This window comes from Peromyscus californicus, unplaced genomic scaffold (genome assembly GCF_007827085.1).
Source record: "Peromyscus californicus insignis strain IS unplaced genomic scaffold, ASM782708v3 Scaffold_23__1_contigs__length_62951481, whole genome shotgun sequence".
Taxonomy (NCBI): domain Eukaryota; kingdom Metazoa; phylum Chordata; class Mammalia; order Rodentia; family Cricetidae; genus Peromyscus; species Peromyscus californicus.
The window spans coordinates 15,212,780-15,230,556 of record NW_026294534.1 but is presented as its reverse complement, the minus strand read 5'-3'; the positions used below and the strand labels follow the sequence as shown (position 1 = coordinate 15,230,556).

Here is a 17,777-nt window from a genome sequence, read left to right as displayed (position 1 = left end):
TTCTAGACATCTTAAGAGCTGTATACAAGGATTGATAACACCTACAATTTCATGAATGGGTTAACAGACACATGTAACAAATGCAAAAAGAACACTGAAGATTTTTTCAAGGCTTGTCATTTTCATGGGCTTTGTAAGACTTTCTACAAAGGTCGTGTCATATGGCTGGAAAGTGCTGAGCTTGAAGAGTATAAATAGGAGGAAGGAAAATTCTTTATAATCTGAAATACTTAACTAACATGACAGCACCACTTCTATGAAGTTTATGGGAAAAGATGTTACCTCTCTTTTCCTTGTCTAGGTTTGTTCTACTCAGCTGATGGCACCAGAAACAAACTATGTGTATCAGTCTTCTTTGAAAGTTAAGAAATGAGAATCCATTGTGGCAAACAGCTCTAATCCCAACAACTGGGATTCAGAGGTGAAAGATCAAGAGTTCGAAGTCACCTTAGCTACACAGTGTAAGGTCAGACCTTGTCTCAAACAAAACAAACATAGAAATTTAAAGACTATTTTAATCTAAAAAGAGCAAACAAACAAATGACAAAGCCAAATGAATTATGTAGCGTGCAAGAAAAATAAAAGAAAGTCTACTGAAAACTTACATATAAAAAGTTCCCAACACCCCAAAGCACAAATTTAACAACAAATTATAGCAGGTACTTGCCTAGCACATTAACCAATATACTGTCATTTATGTTTCCTTTTTATCCTTATAAAACCTGACCACAAAGCAACCATATAAAACATTTCTTTTGCTTGGCAATAAAATGAACTTATTATTTAATCTGTCTTGACTTATCTGTGCTAACTGTCGTAAAACTTAGGATTTTTCACTATTTTTATTACATAGATTTAAGCTATACCATATATTTTGACATATATACATACTAAAATGATTGATGATATATACCTATGTGTTATGTATGTAAGAATATAAAATGGTACAAGCAAATTTGCACATCCACCATTTCTTGACTTCCTTTATATCTGCTGTGGCACCAGTACCTTAAATGTACTCCTTCTCAGGAAAATTCACAGATGTTTACAGATGTTACTATTACCTACAGCCCTCCTAATTATGTCAGATCCTCAGACCTGTGTATTCTACATGACCGTGATTTTCATTTTTGGTTTGCATCCAATTTCCACAGAATTGCTGGGTATTCAATTCTTTCCGTTGTTTTTTAGAACGCGTGTGTGTGTGTGTGTGTGTGTGTGTGTGTGTGTGTGTGTGTGTGCGTGCACATGTGCACACACACGTGCACACACACATGTGCGCGCACACACACACACACACACACACACACATTTTATTGACTGCCTGGCCTTGTTACTTAATGTAATGTACTACAACCTTATCCATATTGTGGCAATGGCATGACTTTTGCTTTGTTTTAAGGTAGAATAATGAATGCAAGTGTATTTCAGTTTGTCCATTGACCCTTCAATAAACACATACAGCATTTCCCTATGTTGGCTATCAAGTGTTATGCTTTAATGATGATATATACCATTATCTTCAGAAGCTAGCATCTTCATTTGTTTTGGTCATATGCCCAGAAAAAAAGATAGTTGGGTCATGTGATAATTATACTTTTAATTTTTTGAGGTGCCTCCATACTGTTTTCCACAGTGGCTGTCCTAATTGACATTTTTACCAACAATACACTAAAATTCTCTCTATCCACACGCACTTGTTACCTCTTACCTTTAAAAAGTGTCTTTTCTTTGATTGTTTCATCCATGTGTGTAATGAATTTTAGTTGCTCTTACATATGTCCCAACCCTCTCATCCCTGTGTGGTCTCTCTTACAACACAGGGTGAGAACATCATGAAGCCTAACAACATGTGAAAAGGGAGTGGATCTACCAAACTGAGAGCTGTGGTGGGAAGCCTCCTGGCTTCTATTGAAATGATGATGCATTTTCTTGTCTTCTCAACTGAGAAATTGTTCCTTAAACTCCTGGTCTACTCTTACACAACAAGAAGAAAGTGTTCACCTTTGCCTCACTGATGTGTTCCTCCCCTGTTGAATCAGTTTTCCAGTAAGCAAACCCTTCTTTCCCCTTGCTTTTCTAAAATAAGTAACTATATCCTACTTGGTTTGGAAGTTACCCTAACAATGAATCAATTAAAGCATAGTACTGTAATAAAAGCTTCTTTAAAAGTTCAAAGCATAGGGCTGGAGAGATGGAGCAGCAGTAAAGAGCATTGGCTGATCTTTCAGAGGTCTCAGGTTCTGTTCCCAGCACCAACGTGGTAGCTCACAACCACCTCTAACTCTAGTTCCAGGAGATCTAACACCTTCTTCTGGCTTCTGTGGGTACTATTCACATGCTGGTGAAGCATTATCCATACACATAAAACTAAAATAAAATTTAAAAAAACACAAAGCATGCTGAACCTATTTGGTGGTGCATGCTTTTAATTCCAGCACTTGGGAGGCAGATCTCTGTGAGTTCAAGGCCAGCCAGGGCTACACAGTGAGGCAGTATCTCAAAACAAAATAAATAAAAATAAAAAAACATATAAAACACAATGTTTGTTTGGGAGGGTAGTGACTTCAAAACTGAGACCTAGGAGACCGGAGAGAAGGTTCAATGTTTAAGAGCACTTGCTGCTCTTGCCAAGGTTCTGGGTTCTGTTCCCAGTATCCACATGGTATACACATGAGTACAATGGCATACACTCTCATATAGTAGGGCACAGAGCAACTCAAGTGGCAGGGTCACAAGTCATCTATGTTAGGGTACAAAAGTGTTTAAGCAGAGGGGTCAGTTTAATTTTAAAAAGTGGTAATACTAGCAAACATAGAGCACCTTTGTACTATTCCTAGGATTTTATATGCTCTGTATTGTCAAGTACAGCAACTATTTGTATGGCTATTGCAACTGAATTACAGATAAATAAAATTAACACTTCAGTTTCTCAACTAGTCACGTTTTAAGAACTCATTTGCTAGTTCTGGATATGGCCACTAGAGAAGACCATAGCTCCACAGTACTTTTATCACTACACAAGTTTCATAACGCTGATGTACATTAACATAAACTCTCATAGCTACATTATGAAATAAACACTCTGTTAATCTCCATTTTTATAGGGAAAAAAATGTGGTACAGAAATATTAAGCAAACTAACAGTGTGGAATGCTAACCCCGGTCTGAGATTTAAGCCTATGTTCTTAATCCCTTCAGATGAAGTCATTCTGGGCAATTGTGTTGACTAGAAAGAGAGGATGATATTAGAGGCAGGAAAACCAATGAGGGAACTAAGATCAGGCATATAAGAACAGTAGGCTAGAACGGAGATGAGGTTCATTAACAGAGTTATTCAAAAGTATAACAAGAGTGGGAACAGCTCAGAACTAAATCTAAAGACAACAAATGAGGTGTGAAAAATAACATGAAAGTTCCCATCTTAAGAGTTAGTCAATAGGAATGGCTCTTACTATATAGTAACAAATTAGGAGAGCACAGACATTAAAAATAACAAATCCCATCAGAGTCATTACCAGTGAGAAATAATACAGATGAAAGCTACCCAGTGAGTTAGCCAAGTCCAGAAATCAGAAGAGAGGTCTAGAATTAAGATAGGAAATTCACCATCAGTGCAGAGAGAGGTCTAGAGATAACTCAGGGAGGTGGAAACAATAATAATAGATAGACCATAAGGATAACAACAAGCAAGATACATGCACAAGATAAAATGCCAGGAAATTTTCTTTAGTCATTACCAGAAAGACAGGAGGAGGGAAGAAAAATGCTTAAGAAAGAATTATCCCAGAGGTAGAGGGAGAAAAGAACAAGTACAAGAAGCTGCTTGAAGGTCAAGTAAAACAAGCCTGGAAATAGCCAACAAGAACAATTTAAAGCCAGGTGTGGTAGCACTTACCTGTAAACCCAGGCTCAAGAGACAGAATCAAGATCAATAGTTCAAAGCTAGCCTAGGCTACATAACAAGACCCCATGTCCAAAACAGGAGAAAGAACAAATTATAAGAATACTGTAGGGGTAAAAGCCAGACTGCAGCAGATGTGGAGTGAACGTGTTGATTTTTTACAAGCTTCAAGATGAAAGTAACAAAGCAGGGGGCTGGAGAAATGATTTAGGTACTGGCACTCTTCCAGAGCATCAGAGCTGGATTCCAAGCACCAACATGGTGACTCATAAGGGCCTGTAACTCTGGTTCCTGGGGAATGAGCTTATGTAGATGGATAGGTTCAATTCTATCTATAAAGAAGAATATAGGAGTATGTGTTAGGATGAAGAAGTCAAAGAGACTGAAGGAAATACTGAATTACTGTAGTGCACATAGATTATATAGAGAGAAATCTCAGAGTATAACCCTATCACATGGTTGGGTGAATCAGTCCTGTAGAAGAGTGAGAAAGGAAAATGTTTGCCTTAATTTTTTTAAGGTAAGGATGCAAGAATACAGGGAATAACACAGGACAACTCATAACCCTGAAATTAGGAGAACATCATTTAAAGGCCAGTGAGATGCTTCCACAAGTACTTGAAGCCATGCGTGACAACCTAGGACCTACATGGTACACAGAGAGAACCAAACTGACACCTACAAGTTGAACTTGGCCTTACACACACACACACACACACACACACACACACACACACACACACTTTTAAAAAACAGTGTTAATGCAGTACCCCCAATCAGAATCATGAAGGTGATTTAAAGAGTGAAAATAGTAGGAATAAGGAGAAAGGGGACAATTAAGGAAATGGTCATTGGAAATAAAGAATTTAGGTTTCCAGAAGTACACAGTCCTGTGTCCAAAATATTTTCCCAGAGTGTAAAGTATGTTATCTCACTTATCTAAATTTCAATTACTATATTAAACCCACTTCTTTTATCCCCTGCAATCCTCAAGCAGTTCCTACTCCAGAGGTCCTGGCTTTAAGCACTAGAGAAGGGGTACTTATCTTCCACTGCACTTTCAATACACACAGAGACACTCTCCACCTCTGATGGGGTCTAATTTGTTTTCCTGGCTATTTTTTAAAGTTTCTCTGGCTTTTCTAAAGACAATTAATGTCAAGACCTACTGCTTTGGAAAGAACAGGGATTTCCATGGGCATGGTGGTGCATGCCTTTGATCCCAGTACTTGTGAGGCAGAGGCAGGTTCAAGGCCAGCCTAGTCTACATAGTGAGTTCCAGGACAGCTGGGGCTACATTCAGAGACCTGTCTTGAAAATATCAAAAAAAGAAAGAACAGGGATTTTCATCTAGGTAATTCTATCTCTCAAGAGGCTGAGCCTTGAGGATTATCGAAAATTCAAAGCCATCCTGAGCTACAGTGAGATCTTGTCTCAAGAAAATAAAAAAAAAAAAAAGAGTAAACAAGAAAACACTGAAAGAGAACGTAAACACTATTAATCAGATATTTAAAGAGTCCCTAAATAATAGACTTGGAAATACTGATATACAACACCACACTCAAAGCATCAATATATTATGTTCTGAGTTCTGTTTATTATAGAAAACTCTGGAATTAAATGCTTCACTGTAGCCAAAGATTCAGAAAACACAGAACCTATACTCTGCTAAATTAAAAGAACTGCAAACCAACAGCTCTCTGTTTACTGCAGTTCACGATTTACTACTGGAGGGAAATTTGGCCCCGATCTAGGTCTGATAATACGTCTGTCTATACATACAGAATCTACTCACTCTACACAAACGGAAAGGCACAGGAGTGAGCTATCTTCTTTTACAGACAGTAAACTCTTACACACTTTTTTCTACTCCCCAACTTGTTGTCTGCTGCTTTCCCTGTATAGTTTACTGGTAATATTACAAATCTCTCAAGCTTGTCCTGGATATTTAACACTAAATATACATTGAGTGCTGAATGTAACACTTTTTTTTTTGAGATAGGCTCTTGCTATGTAACCCAAGCTAGTTTGAGTCTCAAAATCCTCCACACATGTGCTGTGACACATGTGCCCCCCCAGACAGACAGACAGACAGACAGACACACACACACACACACACACACACACACACACAAATAAATAAAATGAACACATCTGCAGAAAAAGCCAATCCCTAAGTGCCTTTACAAAATTATACCACATGTATAAATAACATATATTATTTTTAAAAATTGAGACTAATCCAGTTCCATTTTGATAACATGACCAAAAATCTACTATTTGGGACAGTTCTGGGGACTCGAACCCAGGGCCTTGCATACACTAGCAAGTGCAATGAGTCCTGCACACTCTCTACCACCTGTGTCACCACAGCCTCATCCTTTTTGCACTACTTTTTACATGTTTTTTTGGTTTTCTTTTTTTTAAATGAACAATAGTTCTGCTAAGCAGGACAAGAATTCACTGCATTCTTAATAAACTATCACAACAATAGGCCAATTACAAATTATTCTTACTAACATCACTATCCTAATGAGATAAAGTATGAAACAGTAATACTATAAAGGCTATTTCCAAACCACTAAAACTGTATGAGTCTTCATTCTCAGTAACTTGAAAACATATCCCATTTTATTTATTTTTTGTTTGTTAGTTTTTTTTTTTTTTTTTTGGTTTTTCGAGACAGGGTTTCTCTGTGTAGCTTTGTGCCTTTCCTGGAACTCGCTTTGGAGACCAGGCTGGCCTCGAACTCACAGAGATCCGCCTGCCTCTGCCTCCCGAGTGCTGGGATTAAAGGCGTGCACCACCACCGCCCGGCTGTTTGTTAGTTTTTTAACAACCCATTTTAGTCAGTATCTCTACCATAAAAATCTAAGCTGTGGGCTGGAGAGAAGGCTCAGCAGCTTAGAGCACTTACTGCTCTTCTAGAAGGTCTGTGTTCAGTTCCTGGCAACCACACAGGGCTGCTCACAGTGAAGTCCAATAACTCTAGCCTCTGTGAGTATCTGCACACACATTCTACAAATTTAGAATACAAGTTCCAATTAAATTAGATAATCTGAGCTATCCTAATTAATCATTGTATTGAGAAACAAGTAATTATAGGAAGCAGGAGATTTACCACTTAATCTTTCTAATCCAGGTTACTTACCTAGCTGAGTAATGCACCCAAGATTAATTAAAACTCTCTCTTTTCCAACAAAATGTTTCAGTAAATTATAATTCTGCTCAAAAATATTCTACAGAAAAACATTTTAATGATTTGGATAATCATCACAAAAAACTAGTTACACCAAGGCTGGAAAGATGACTCGGTGGTCAAGAGCACTGACTGCTCTTCCACAAGACTCCCACAATTCACACTACAGCTCACAACCATCTGTAACTCCAGTTCCAGGAGATCTGACACCCTCTTCTGGCCTCTGTGGGAACTGCATTCACATAGCACACACACATGCAGGCAAAACACTCATACAACATAAAAGAAAAATAAATACATCTTTTTAAAAAAGACTAGTAACATGGAACATAAACTATATACTATAGTACCCCACAGCTAACCAAGTCAACAGATACATCAGCATTCCAGAAGAGATGATCCTTTCGCTTCCAAGTATTGTGTGTAGCCTACACAGGTGCTCAACACTTATTTGAATTAATTGGCAACTAAAAGTGGAATTACTTCTAGCCTATACCTTCCTTTCTCCATCACTGTCAAATATACTCTGGAGATGTATATATGTCTGTGTTTAGAATACAGATGTTCATAACAGCAAGTCAACCCATTTTCTATACAAACTGACTAGGTAGTTTCAAAGAGAGGAAGGAAAACAGTTAAAATATAATCAAAGGAGGAAATATATAATCCATCCAGAGGAGAAATCATTTCTCACCTTTGAGTTCACTGTATTATAACTCTGAAAGCGAGCTCTACACACCTTTGGGGAAAGTCATTCAGTAAATACACTATTGAAAATAGCATATGAAATGAAAATCATTTTAAAATATAGAACAAATCCCATCAATTGTAATTTCAGTAATATAAAAACAACTGAGAACAGCTCAAAATTCAAAGTACACTCTACTGATCAGTGCACATGGAATTCTACTCAAAAGAAACACAATCTTCCTAAACATATACTCCCAAATATAGTCATTTCAGCTAGGAACACTATGCACTACAGCTATATAGCAATGAACAGGTCTTTCTAATCAAAGCAAACCAGTAGCTTTCTACTGAATGAAATGTCCTCAACACAATGCCTCAGGAAAGGTCTTCAGGTCAGCTGCAAACTACTGCACAATGGCTCTCAGGGGTCTTTCCAAAAGTCAAGTCCCAGAATCCTAGAATTTGTATTCGTCCTGCACTGGATTATCAACTGGCTGCTTTTTAAAGAATATACACAAGTGACACTTGGTGTAAGGCCGACATTTTTAAAATTAAAATGTTACATGTAGCTCAGTGACAGCTCATTCTTAAGAGTTCCTGTCTGAGACTCCTGCATGCATACAGAGTGACTGACAAACACACACACAGAGAAAGAGAGAGTTCAAGCAAAGGGAATTACTATAAATGCAAGTACTGAGGCATTCTAATAAAAACATACAATAACTGATGCACAGCAATGCCACTAACTCATCCCATTAGATCATTTAATAGTAATGATAATAAGTCCAATTATATTTTACTTAGCTTCATGGGATCAAGAAACAGTTCCTACAGATAGGTGTTCTTGTACCACCAAACCACAAAACAGGGCTTTATTTACTTGTCCACTTGAACATTTTAACATATACTCAAATGCCCAATGACAGAGAACTGCTTGTTAATTCTGCATCAATTCCTGATGACAAGACATCAACATAAAGGCAAGAAATCCCTTTACCACCTTTTACACAATGCTTAGAATCTGAAATATTTCAGATCCCAGAGTTCCTCAATTTTTTTTAATATTTGCATAGACACCAGCAGCTGAATATCCCTCATCTAAAAACCCCAAATCTAAAACCCAGGAGCATTTTGGATCTTTACGCTTAGTAAGAGCAATCACTTTGTTGGTCAAAAGTTTCAGAATTGGAAGTATTTGAGATTGTTAAGATTACAGATCATTAATCTGTAAAAGTATGCTTCCAGCTCGCGAAGTTCAAAGGGCAAACTGAACCCTGAAATAGATCTCTAAAAATCTCACCAATGAGGGTTAGGAATATAGCTCAATTTGTAGAGTACTTGGCTAACATATGAGACTCTGGAATCAATCTACACATCAACTGCCAGTGATGGCACATGCCTGTAATCCCAGCGTATGGAAGGCAGAGACAGGAAGGTAAGAAGTTCAAGGTCATGTTCAGCTACACTAGAAATTCAAAGTCAGTCTAGGATATATGAGATCTTCTCTCAAATACTAAGTAATTAATAATTTTCAAAAAATTTAAGAGAATGGAGATGGCTTAGTGGTTCCCATACCCACATCAAGCTGCTCACAAGTGCCTATAAATCCAGCTCCAGAGAATCCAATGCCTTCTTCTGGCCTTCTAGAGTACATGCACACACACACAAGCACATAAATAAATAATAAAATAAATCTTTTAAAATTAAAATGCACTATATTGGACCCTTGGTAAATGGATAAAACTAGAACAGATCCTATTGAGGGAGGTAATCGAGACCTAGAAAGACAAACATCACATATTCTATTTGTGATTCCTAGTTCCAAGTCTTCAGATGTGAGTATATAACCTGGAGTAAATGCAGAAACCAGGAAAGTATAAAGGGACCATGGGGCAGGGAAGAGCAATAGAGAGGAATAGCAGGGTTTGAGTCATCTGATAAGGAAAAATGGGGGGGGCACTCAGGGGAGAGGGAGATAAACACAGAGGAAAGAGGGAGGGAGTAAAATAATAGTAAGGACTGTCTAAAAGAGTTATAAGCATATTATTATCTATCTAGCTAAAATTACATATAATAATATCTAAGTATGTGTACACATACACATATATAGTTTAAATGAAATCCTCCCATCTGGGCTGACAATACTCCCATAAGCTATAAATAAAAACTCTAACATCAGGCATGAGAAGCCCTGCTTTGAGTTGGTAGTCAGGGCTGTCCAAGAGACTGAGACTCCCAAAACATAGAGACCACTGCTGTGGTCCTTGGTTGCCCTCCAGAGGAGGAAGACAAGTTCCACGGCTGAAGAAACCATGTACTTCAGACACTGGACCCAGAGGACCTGAGCTGAATCTGACCTATAGCTCCTCCCTGAGGACTAGCCCTCATCTTACCAGAAGGCACCGTGCAAACATCTAAGGAAGGGTGACAACCAACAGTCCCGCTCAGCTGTGACACCTGTGACCCCCAACAATGTCCAGCAAGGCACAACCCCTAAGGATGCAGTAGTCGCATGCACACCTTGTGAGTAACCAACAGCTCTCTAGTTGGACTTAAGACCTGCTCAGCAAGAGGCAAATCATGCCTGGTACTGGAAACCTAGCCAGCTTCCCAGGGCTAGTGAAGTCCTGGTCTTTACTAACCCAGCATCATCCCCAACTCCAATCTCAATGCGCATCCTCATACCCACAGGTAAGTGCAGCTCTCACTCCTCATCGAAGATACTGCCTGCCCTTTGCAACAGAGACCATTACAGAAAACCACAGATGATCAAAACAAGAGCTGTAAAGGCACAACACAAACCCTGCACCTAGGCCCAGGGCTCATTTCACAAGAGCAGGAGGAGAGATTTTTAAGAGTCAAGGGAACAGAAGTTTGCTGTACGACTGTGTCTCCCAGAAATGTCAGAGAAGCTACACCCATGAAGTCTCATTAACATGGCTGCCTAAACAAGCCCTGAACTATGAAGACCCCAATCAATGGACATGCTACCATAGAAGAGGGAGGCGTGAGGGAACGCAAGCCTAAACAAAGAGCTGCAGGCAACTGAAGAATGCTAGAGAGGGAGAAATGGGCTTCTACACGGAAAAGTCCCCCTAACTGGGTCTCCAGTCCCAAGCCTGAGATCATAGACATACAGTAATAGTACACAGACTGAGCAGGTTGGATTTATGTATTTAGAAAAGCAGATACATTTATATGTATATATGCAACTATATGTAACAACTAAAGAAAAAGGCAATAAATCTGAGAGACTAAGGAGGCGCATGGGAGAGGTTTGAAGGAGGAAAGGGAAGGGGCAATTGGTACAATTATAATTTTATAAAATAAAAACTATTATTAAAAAATAAAATAATTCACCAATAAAATATACCACTGCCAGACATGATGGTACACGCCTCAATCCCAGTACTAGGAGATGAGGCAGGAGGATTTCTACAAGGCTGAGCCCAATTTGGGCTACCTAGAAAGGCACTGTCTCAACACCCCCACACACAAGAAAACAAAAGAAAAATACTCTAATTGTTATATTGAATGGGATGCTAAGAACTACAATGAAGGACAGAGACGGCTCAGCGATTAAGAGCTCTTGCTGCTCTTCCACGGGACCCAAGTTCAGTTGGCAGCACCCACTTCATGCAACCCACAACCATCTATTCCTCTAGCTCTAAAGGATCAGACACCTTCCTCTGGCCTCTGTGAGCACACATACAATGACAGTAAAATATAATATACACAGGGGGCTCCTTCCAGAGGGAAGGGAGGTAAATGCAGAAATGGAAGGAGCTAAAGAGAAACAGCAGGACACAAGTGATCGACAGGGAAGATGGGAAAGGAGGTACTCTTTAGGGACAGGGGAGGAAGGTGAATGCAGGAGGAGAGAGAGGTGAGCAAAACAACAGTAAGGACGTCTGTAAAAGCCACAAGGAAGCATACCATTAACCACTTACACACACACAACTATAATACATGGAATTCTGTGTATAAATGTGCATAAACATACAGTTTTCATGAACTTCTCTCATCTGGACTGACAGTGCCTCCTCTAATAACCAAAGACCACCGAATATAAACCCAAGACCAGACATGAGAAACCTCTTTTGAGTGGTTGGTCAGGGTTGTCCAAGAGACTCTGCACCCATTGCTGTTGCCCTTGGTTGCCCTCCAGAGGTGGAAGGTAAGTCCCGATCACTGAAGACACCATGCTCTTCAGACACAAAGCCCAGGGGCTCCTGAGCTGGAACTGACCTGAATGTCTGCTACCTGAGGAGTAGCTTTCACAGTACCAGGAGGCACCATGGTAAGGTTCCAAAGGAGGGAGGCCACCATAGTCTTACCCAGCTACGATGCCTATGAACCACATCAAGGACCAAGAGGGCATGATAACCTTCAGGGGGCAACAGTGGCACACAGACCTTGGCAGCAGCCAACAGCTCTCTAATTGAACTTCAGACCTGCTCGGCAAGAAGGTGAGACAACGCCTGATACTGGAAACCTAGCTGACCCCTCAGTGCTAGCGAAGTCATGGTTACTGGAGAAGAGACTACAACCACTAATTTACTACCTCCCTACCAACAACCTATGAACATCTGTCCTTCTACCACAGAGAAGTGCAGTCTTCAGCCCTCATCAAGGAAACTTCTCTTTGCAACAACCGGAGACTACTACAGAAAACCACAACCAATCAATATGCAGTTGTGGACTCCAGTCCCAATGGACACATCTACAAAACTAAACAAGGACGATACCTATGAGCATGCCGAACTAGACAGAGAAGTCTACAAGGCCTCACCCCTACACAAGGAACTACAGGCAATTGGGGAAAGCTAAGAATCAGAGAGGTGGCTTTTCCCAGGGGAAAAGCACAATTGGTTGTCCAGTGCCAAACAGCCACGAAAACATACATACAAGTAACACTTGCGGACTGAACAGGCTATATTCGGGAATATATATATGTATGTACGTATGCAATGTATATATGTAAATACATGTGTGTATGTATGTATATGTATGCAATGACAATTAGTGACAAAAGAGGCCATGAATTTGAAGGAGAGTGGGGAGGTGTGTATGGGAGGGTTTGGAGGGAGGAAAAGGAATGGAGAAACACTGCAATTATATTACCATTTCAAAAATTATACAACAAAAACCTTCTCCCAGAAGTAGCTTCCGTGCTATATACAATAAGATGTACAACACATTAACAGTTCACTCTACAAGTAACAATTCAGAGTACCTTCTACTGACAAGACACTCTAGCAATGTAAAAGAACAGTCACACACAAGTCTTCCTGGCCCCAAATATTCTACCTAAGGGCCAAAATGTACTGTTAAGCTACACCCACAAGGACAGCAATAGCACACAACAGAGTAAGGTACATGTGTCTGGACAAAACGCCCCAGAACTTTTCATAATACAGAATACTGTATTCCTGTCCCACATAACTATAGCTGTCACAAATAAGAACATTTAGTATTTCATCATATACAAAGCCACCCTGGGTGTGGTGGCACACACCTGTAATTCCAGCCCTTCTTGGAAGGCAGAGTCAAGAAGATGATAAGGTATGAGGCCAGCTTGGGCTTTATAGCAAGACCTCCTTTCTCAGAAAAAAACAAAACAAAATGTAACACATGATAGGAAGCTATACAAAACACAGAAATAAGAATAACTGATGTGCTAGTCCCTACTATGGATCATAAGAATCTGTCTCATTCCTGTCTAATGACAGCCTGAAACAAAATGGAAAAAGAAAGGAAAGATTCCTTGGAGTGAGCCACTCCTTTCAAAGTCAAATCTCTAGCATTTCTAAGTTCATCAAGTTGCAATAGTAAGGTACTGTAAGAACCTTTAATCAAAAGTTTTCATGCTAAGCTAAGTATGGTCTTGTAGTTAAGTCAACATTCTATATTGTGAATCTTAGACTTCAAAGATTTTAAAGTACTAGAACATTAGCATCTATTAAGTTTTCACAGCTAGAACTCACCAAAGTTTCCTGAGTCCTGACCATCTATGTATCTTCCTAGAAATGTGAACATGAATCCTAGTCTTAACTGCAGTCAACACTGATGCGAATGCTTCTTACCTTATCTTTCTCGTGTGGAAGCAGTGACACTGGAGGTAAACAAGAGAGCGACTCACAGCCCTCCTTCCCATCAGCACTGGCTGCCTTAGTGTTGAGCCGGTAGAGAGGTCCATCTTTAAGGAGTCTGCCATGGCCAACAGCACGCTTGACGGCCAATCTCAACTGCTGGTGAAAGCCAGAGGCAGCAATGCCTCCATAGGCAGCAGACACATCCTTCTGGCTTTTCAAAAAGCGTTCAATACTTTTCAAAGTTGAGCCACCAGACTCTGACAAGCCCTCAAATGCCCGTTTGAGTAATTTATTCCAATCCACACTTTGCTTATTATCCAATTTTCCATGGTTTCGGGGTTTAGGAAGAGCTATTCGCCCAGGATTATCAGGATCTTTATAGGAATTGAGACCTTTGTTTGAGACTTTTAAAATTGTCCCATCTTTAACACTCAACTCCAACTGCTCTAGAACAGTTTTGCGATCCAAGCCATGGGATGAAGACACTGCATTGCAAATCCTTTCTTCTGAAGGTCGCTGTTTCTGTTTCTTGACTTTTTTGATGGCCTCCAAAATCCACTCCGTGTACAACGGGTTAGCGAGTTTTACCATGGTGAGGGATTCCGTATATCCATAGAGTCGCTACCCCTTATCCTGATGCTGAGTAAGTCTTACACCATGGAAAACAAGATTCTCGGAGGGTGGGAACCAGTTAACCATAGCATACAAGATTTCTGGCCTGAGTCTTCCCTCCTTCACAAAACAGAACTGCAACCTACTTTTACCTTAGAAATCAAAACAACTGTTTTTTTTGAAGTGTCTTCGAACTCCTCAATAGCACCACACATTGGTCTCTACTCCACATAGACTCTTGTACTCCAAACATCTCATTCACAGCTTCGAGCAGAAAATGAGCATCTTACGCCTGAAAAGCAATTAAAATAATGTCAGTTTTCTATCAAGGCCCACTCTATAAAAAAGTTATCAACTGAAACATCCTAGTCTTTTCTTAAAACAATGTGTTTATCAAGCACTCTTTAGAGTTTAAATGGTACTATCAATCAATATTCCAAAACAATCACTGGAAAGCACTGGAATGAAAACAGAAGGAAAAGAAGATATGAGTATTTAAGGTAAAATGAGGAAATTAAAAGAGGTGTTCCAGGAATGACCTTAAGTTATAAGTAACCAGAGGAGTGCTAGTTTGTCCTCCGCAATCTGTGCTCACCAGTCTACGGGTTCAACTCTTCCTCCACATTTTTCCCCAAGAAACTATTCAGTACTTCAACAAGTGTCTGGTTTAGTAGAAAGAACCCTGCAATGAAAGCAAGAGTGAATCAGCTTCCAAAGTTCCAGCGAAGAGAAAACAGCCAATAAGATACGCAGAAAACCACTGAGGACAATTGGACTAGTTCATCTACTGCAGGAAATAAGCATGCTTCATGTATTACAATAAGGATAATAATGCAAACATAAACAATGAAAATAGCTTGGTGTGAAAGCGCTTAAAGAATTTTAAAATAACCCAATTTCATTCAAACTTTCACTAACACTCATATACTGAAGAGAATAACAACTGTCAAAGTGCTTATAAACCATGCACAGATAAACCAGAAATAAGGCCTAGAATCACTGGGATCAAATGCACATGCTACACATGAAATGTATAGTATAGAAAATAAGTATTGTCTGTCTGTGTGTTTACAGAGAATATGTCTGATAAAGATGTGAATTTGAAATTACTATCTCAGAGTGAACATTAGTCAGCAAAACAATAACAAACATACTACTCTTTGGGGTCAAGAATCCGGCAGATACGCATTTTTTTAATCCCTAAAATAATGAATTCCAAATTTTTCCCTCCAAAACTAAGTTTAACTTTGAACTTCTCCTGTTCTGGAGAGCGTGTACAACATAAGTACAGCTAGAAAAGGGGAGGGGGAAGTCATGTCCTCCAGCAAGTAGTCTTAATAGTGTCGTTAAAAGCAAAAGGAAAACTGATACATGCTGGGGAAGCAACAGTACTATAACTCCGATAGGAAAGAAAGGGTGCAACAAAACATTAGCACCTGGGGCAAGATGTACTTCAAAATAAGCTAACTCAAAGGAGGCTCGGGGGAGAGGGAGGCAGCCTCATCTTCGTGAAAGTCTTAAGAGAACAAATAACAGGATTATTACTCCAGTAAAGTTTAGAGAGAGACGTTAACTTTAAAATAGCGAGAATTGGGATCTAAGAAGCTGGGAGCGTCCGATGTGGTTAAGATTTCAGGTGAAAGAATGAATGACAGTCACTCATTGTCTTTCCGGCCGGAAGTTTCCCCAATCTCCAGGTCTGCAGAAACCAAGGCGCTGAGGATCTGAACCCTAACTCTCAGAAAAGTACACTAGCTGCCAGAAAGACAGACCAGCCGGCTCCAAAAGCCCTTCCCGCTCTGCCTCCCAACCCAAGACACATCTTCGCGCCCTCGCTTTAAAACGCAAGGAACTTTAAAAACTTGAAGCGGCAGCGCCTACGAGTTTGCCCCGCGGACGGCTTCGCCGTTCCCATTCTATGGAAACACAGCCCGAAGAGTAAGTTAACAATGAAATCACGTGGAGTTAGGAGCACCGTCAGCTCTGTCCCCAGCCCCAAGCTCTCCCGGCTCCGAGGGGGCCGGCTCAGAAGAGCAGCGAAGGGGGACACCGGCTGTGACGGAGCCTGACAGGTCGGGCAGGTCCGGCCCAAAGTCGCAGAGCTCTTGACAGGCAAACCCGCCGCCGCCACCCGGCCCGGCCCGGGGCTGACAGTCCGACAGACACACCACCACACGTGCCGCCTGCTCCACACCACAGCACCCACCAGGCTTGTCACCCCCGGCTCGGCTCAACCCCGCTCGGGTCTCCGCGCACTCGGCAACAGCCCGGAGTGCGCGCCCGGCGCCGGGAGCGGCGGGCGGGCGGGCGGGCGGGCGGACGGCGGGCGCGCCCCCGAGGGAAAGCGGGCGAGCCCGCACAGCAGCCCCAGGCTCCGCGGCCTGGACGCTCGCCGCCCGGGAAGCGCCGGCTCCCGGGAGCGGGCCGCCGGCGGAGCGAGGGCGCCGAGCCGTAGGCGCGGACCGGGCAGGCAGGCGGGCGGGCGGGCGGGCGGCGCGGGCTGGGCCGCGGAGTCGGACGCGAGGGGGCGGCCGCGGCGCCCAGCCCGAGGCCTGGCGCAGAGCAGCGGGAGGCGGCGCAGGCCGCGGCGGGGCCTGCAGCCGCCCGCCGACCCCGCGAGGCGCCCAAGGAGACTCCGGGGCGGCGGAGCCTCGGGCTCGGCGGCTGGAAGCGACCGGGGGCGGCCCCTCGGCTACTTACCTGGGGGGAAGACAGCCGGGATCCCGGGGGCCCGGGCCGGACCGCGGAGATGCCCCAAACTGACACGGCCGCCATCTTGGAGACAGTGAGCTCCGACTGGGGGGAGGGGAGGCCAGGCGGCGGAACAGCCGCGGGGGGAGGGGAGCGTCGCGAGGGAACGGCTGCCTGGGGAGGGAGCTGGAACAGCCTGCGCGGGAGGGAGGGGAGGGGCGCGGAGGGGCGCGGGGGGAGGGCAGCCGGGTAGCTGGAAGAGCCGGCTGGTCGCCGGGAAGGGCCGGAGGGCGGGGCGGCCGGGGAAGGGAAGAGCCCGCTGGGCGGGTCACGTGGGGCGGGTACAAAAGGCCGCAGCCAGGCTGGGAGCGGGAGTTGGCCGGGCTGGAGGCCAACAGCTGGGGGCGTCCCTCCTCCCTCCTCCTCCTCCTCCTCTCGCCGGCCGCTGAGGTCTGGCGGATGGCGAGGCCCCGAAGCGGAAGGTGCACCCGGATTACATAGCCCGGGAAACTTGGGGCCGGGCGCTTGGGTGGGGCGGCTCCGGCGCGACGACGCCGAAACCGGTAGCTAAGTCGGCTCGGAGCGC

The 17,777-nt window shown here is 42.5% G+C and overlaps 1 protein-coding gene across 3 annotated transcripts in view; it reads right to left on the bottom strand.

Moving 5' to 3' along the window:
* Nucleotides 1-17,313, bottom strand: part of Kat6a (lysine acetyltransferase 6A) — an 86,542-nt gene extending 69,229 nt beyond the window's left edge. For all 3 annotated transcript variants that reach the window (XM_052751832.1, XM_052751833.1, XM_052751834.1), the window contains exons 1-3: nt 17,201-17,313; nt 15,096-15,182; nt 13,880-14,792 (exon numbers count right to left, since the gene is read on the bottom strand). In XM_052751832.1, coding sequence (XP_052607792.1) covers nt 13,880-14,479 — 600 coding nt within the window. In that variant the 5' untranslated portion in view covers nt 14,480-14,792; nt 15,096-15,182; nt 17,201-17,313. The remainder of the gene's footprint in view (nt 1-13,879; nt 14,793-15,095; nt 15,183-17,200) is intronic.
* Between the last annotated feature and the right edge of the window lie 464 nt (nt 17,314-17,777).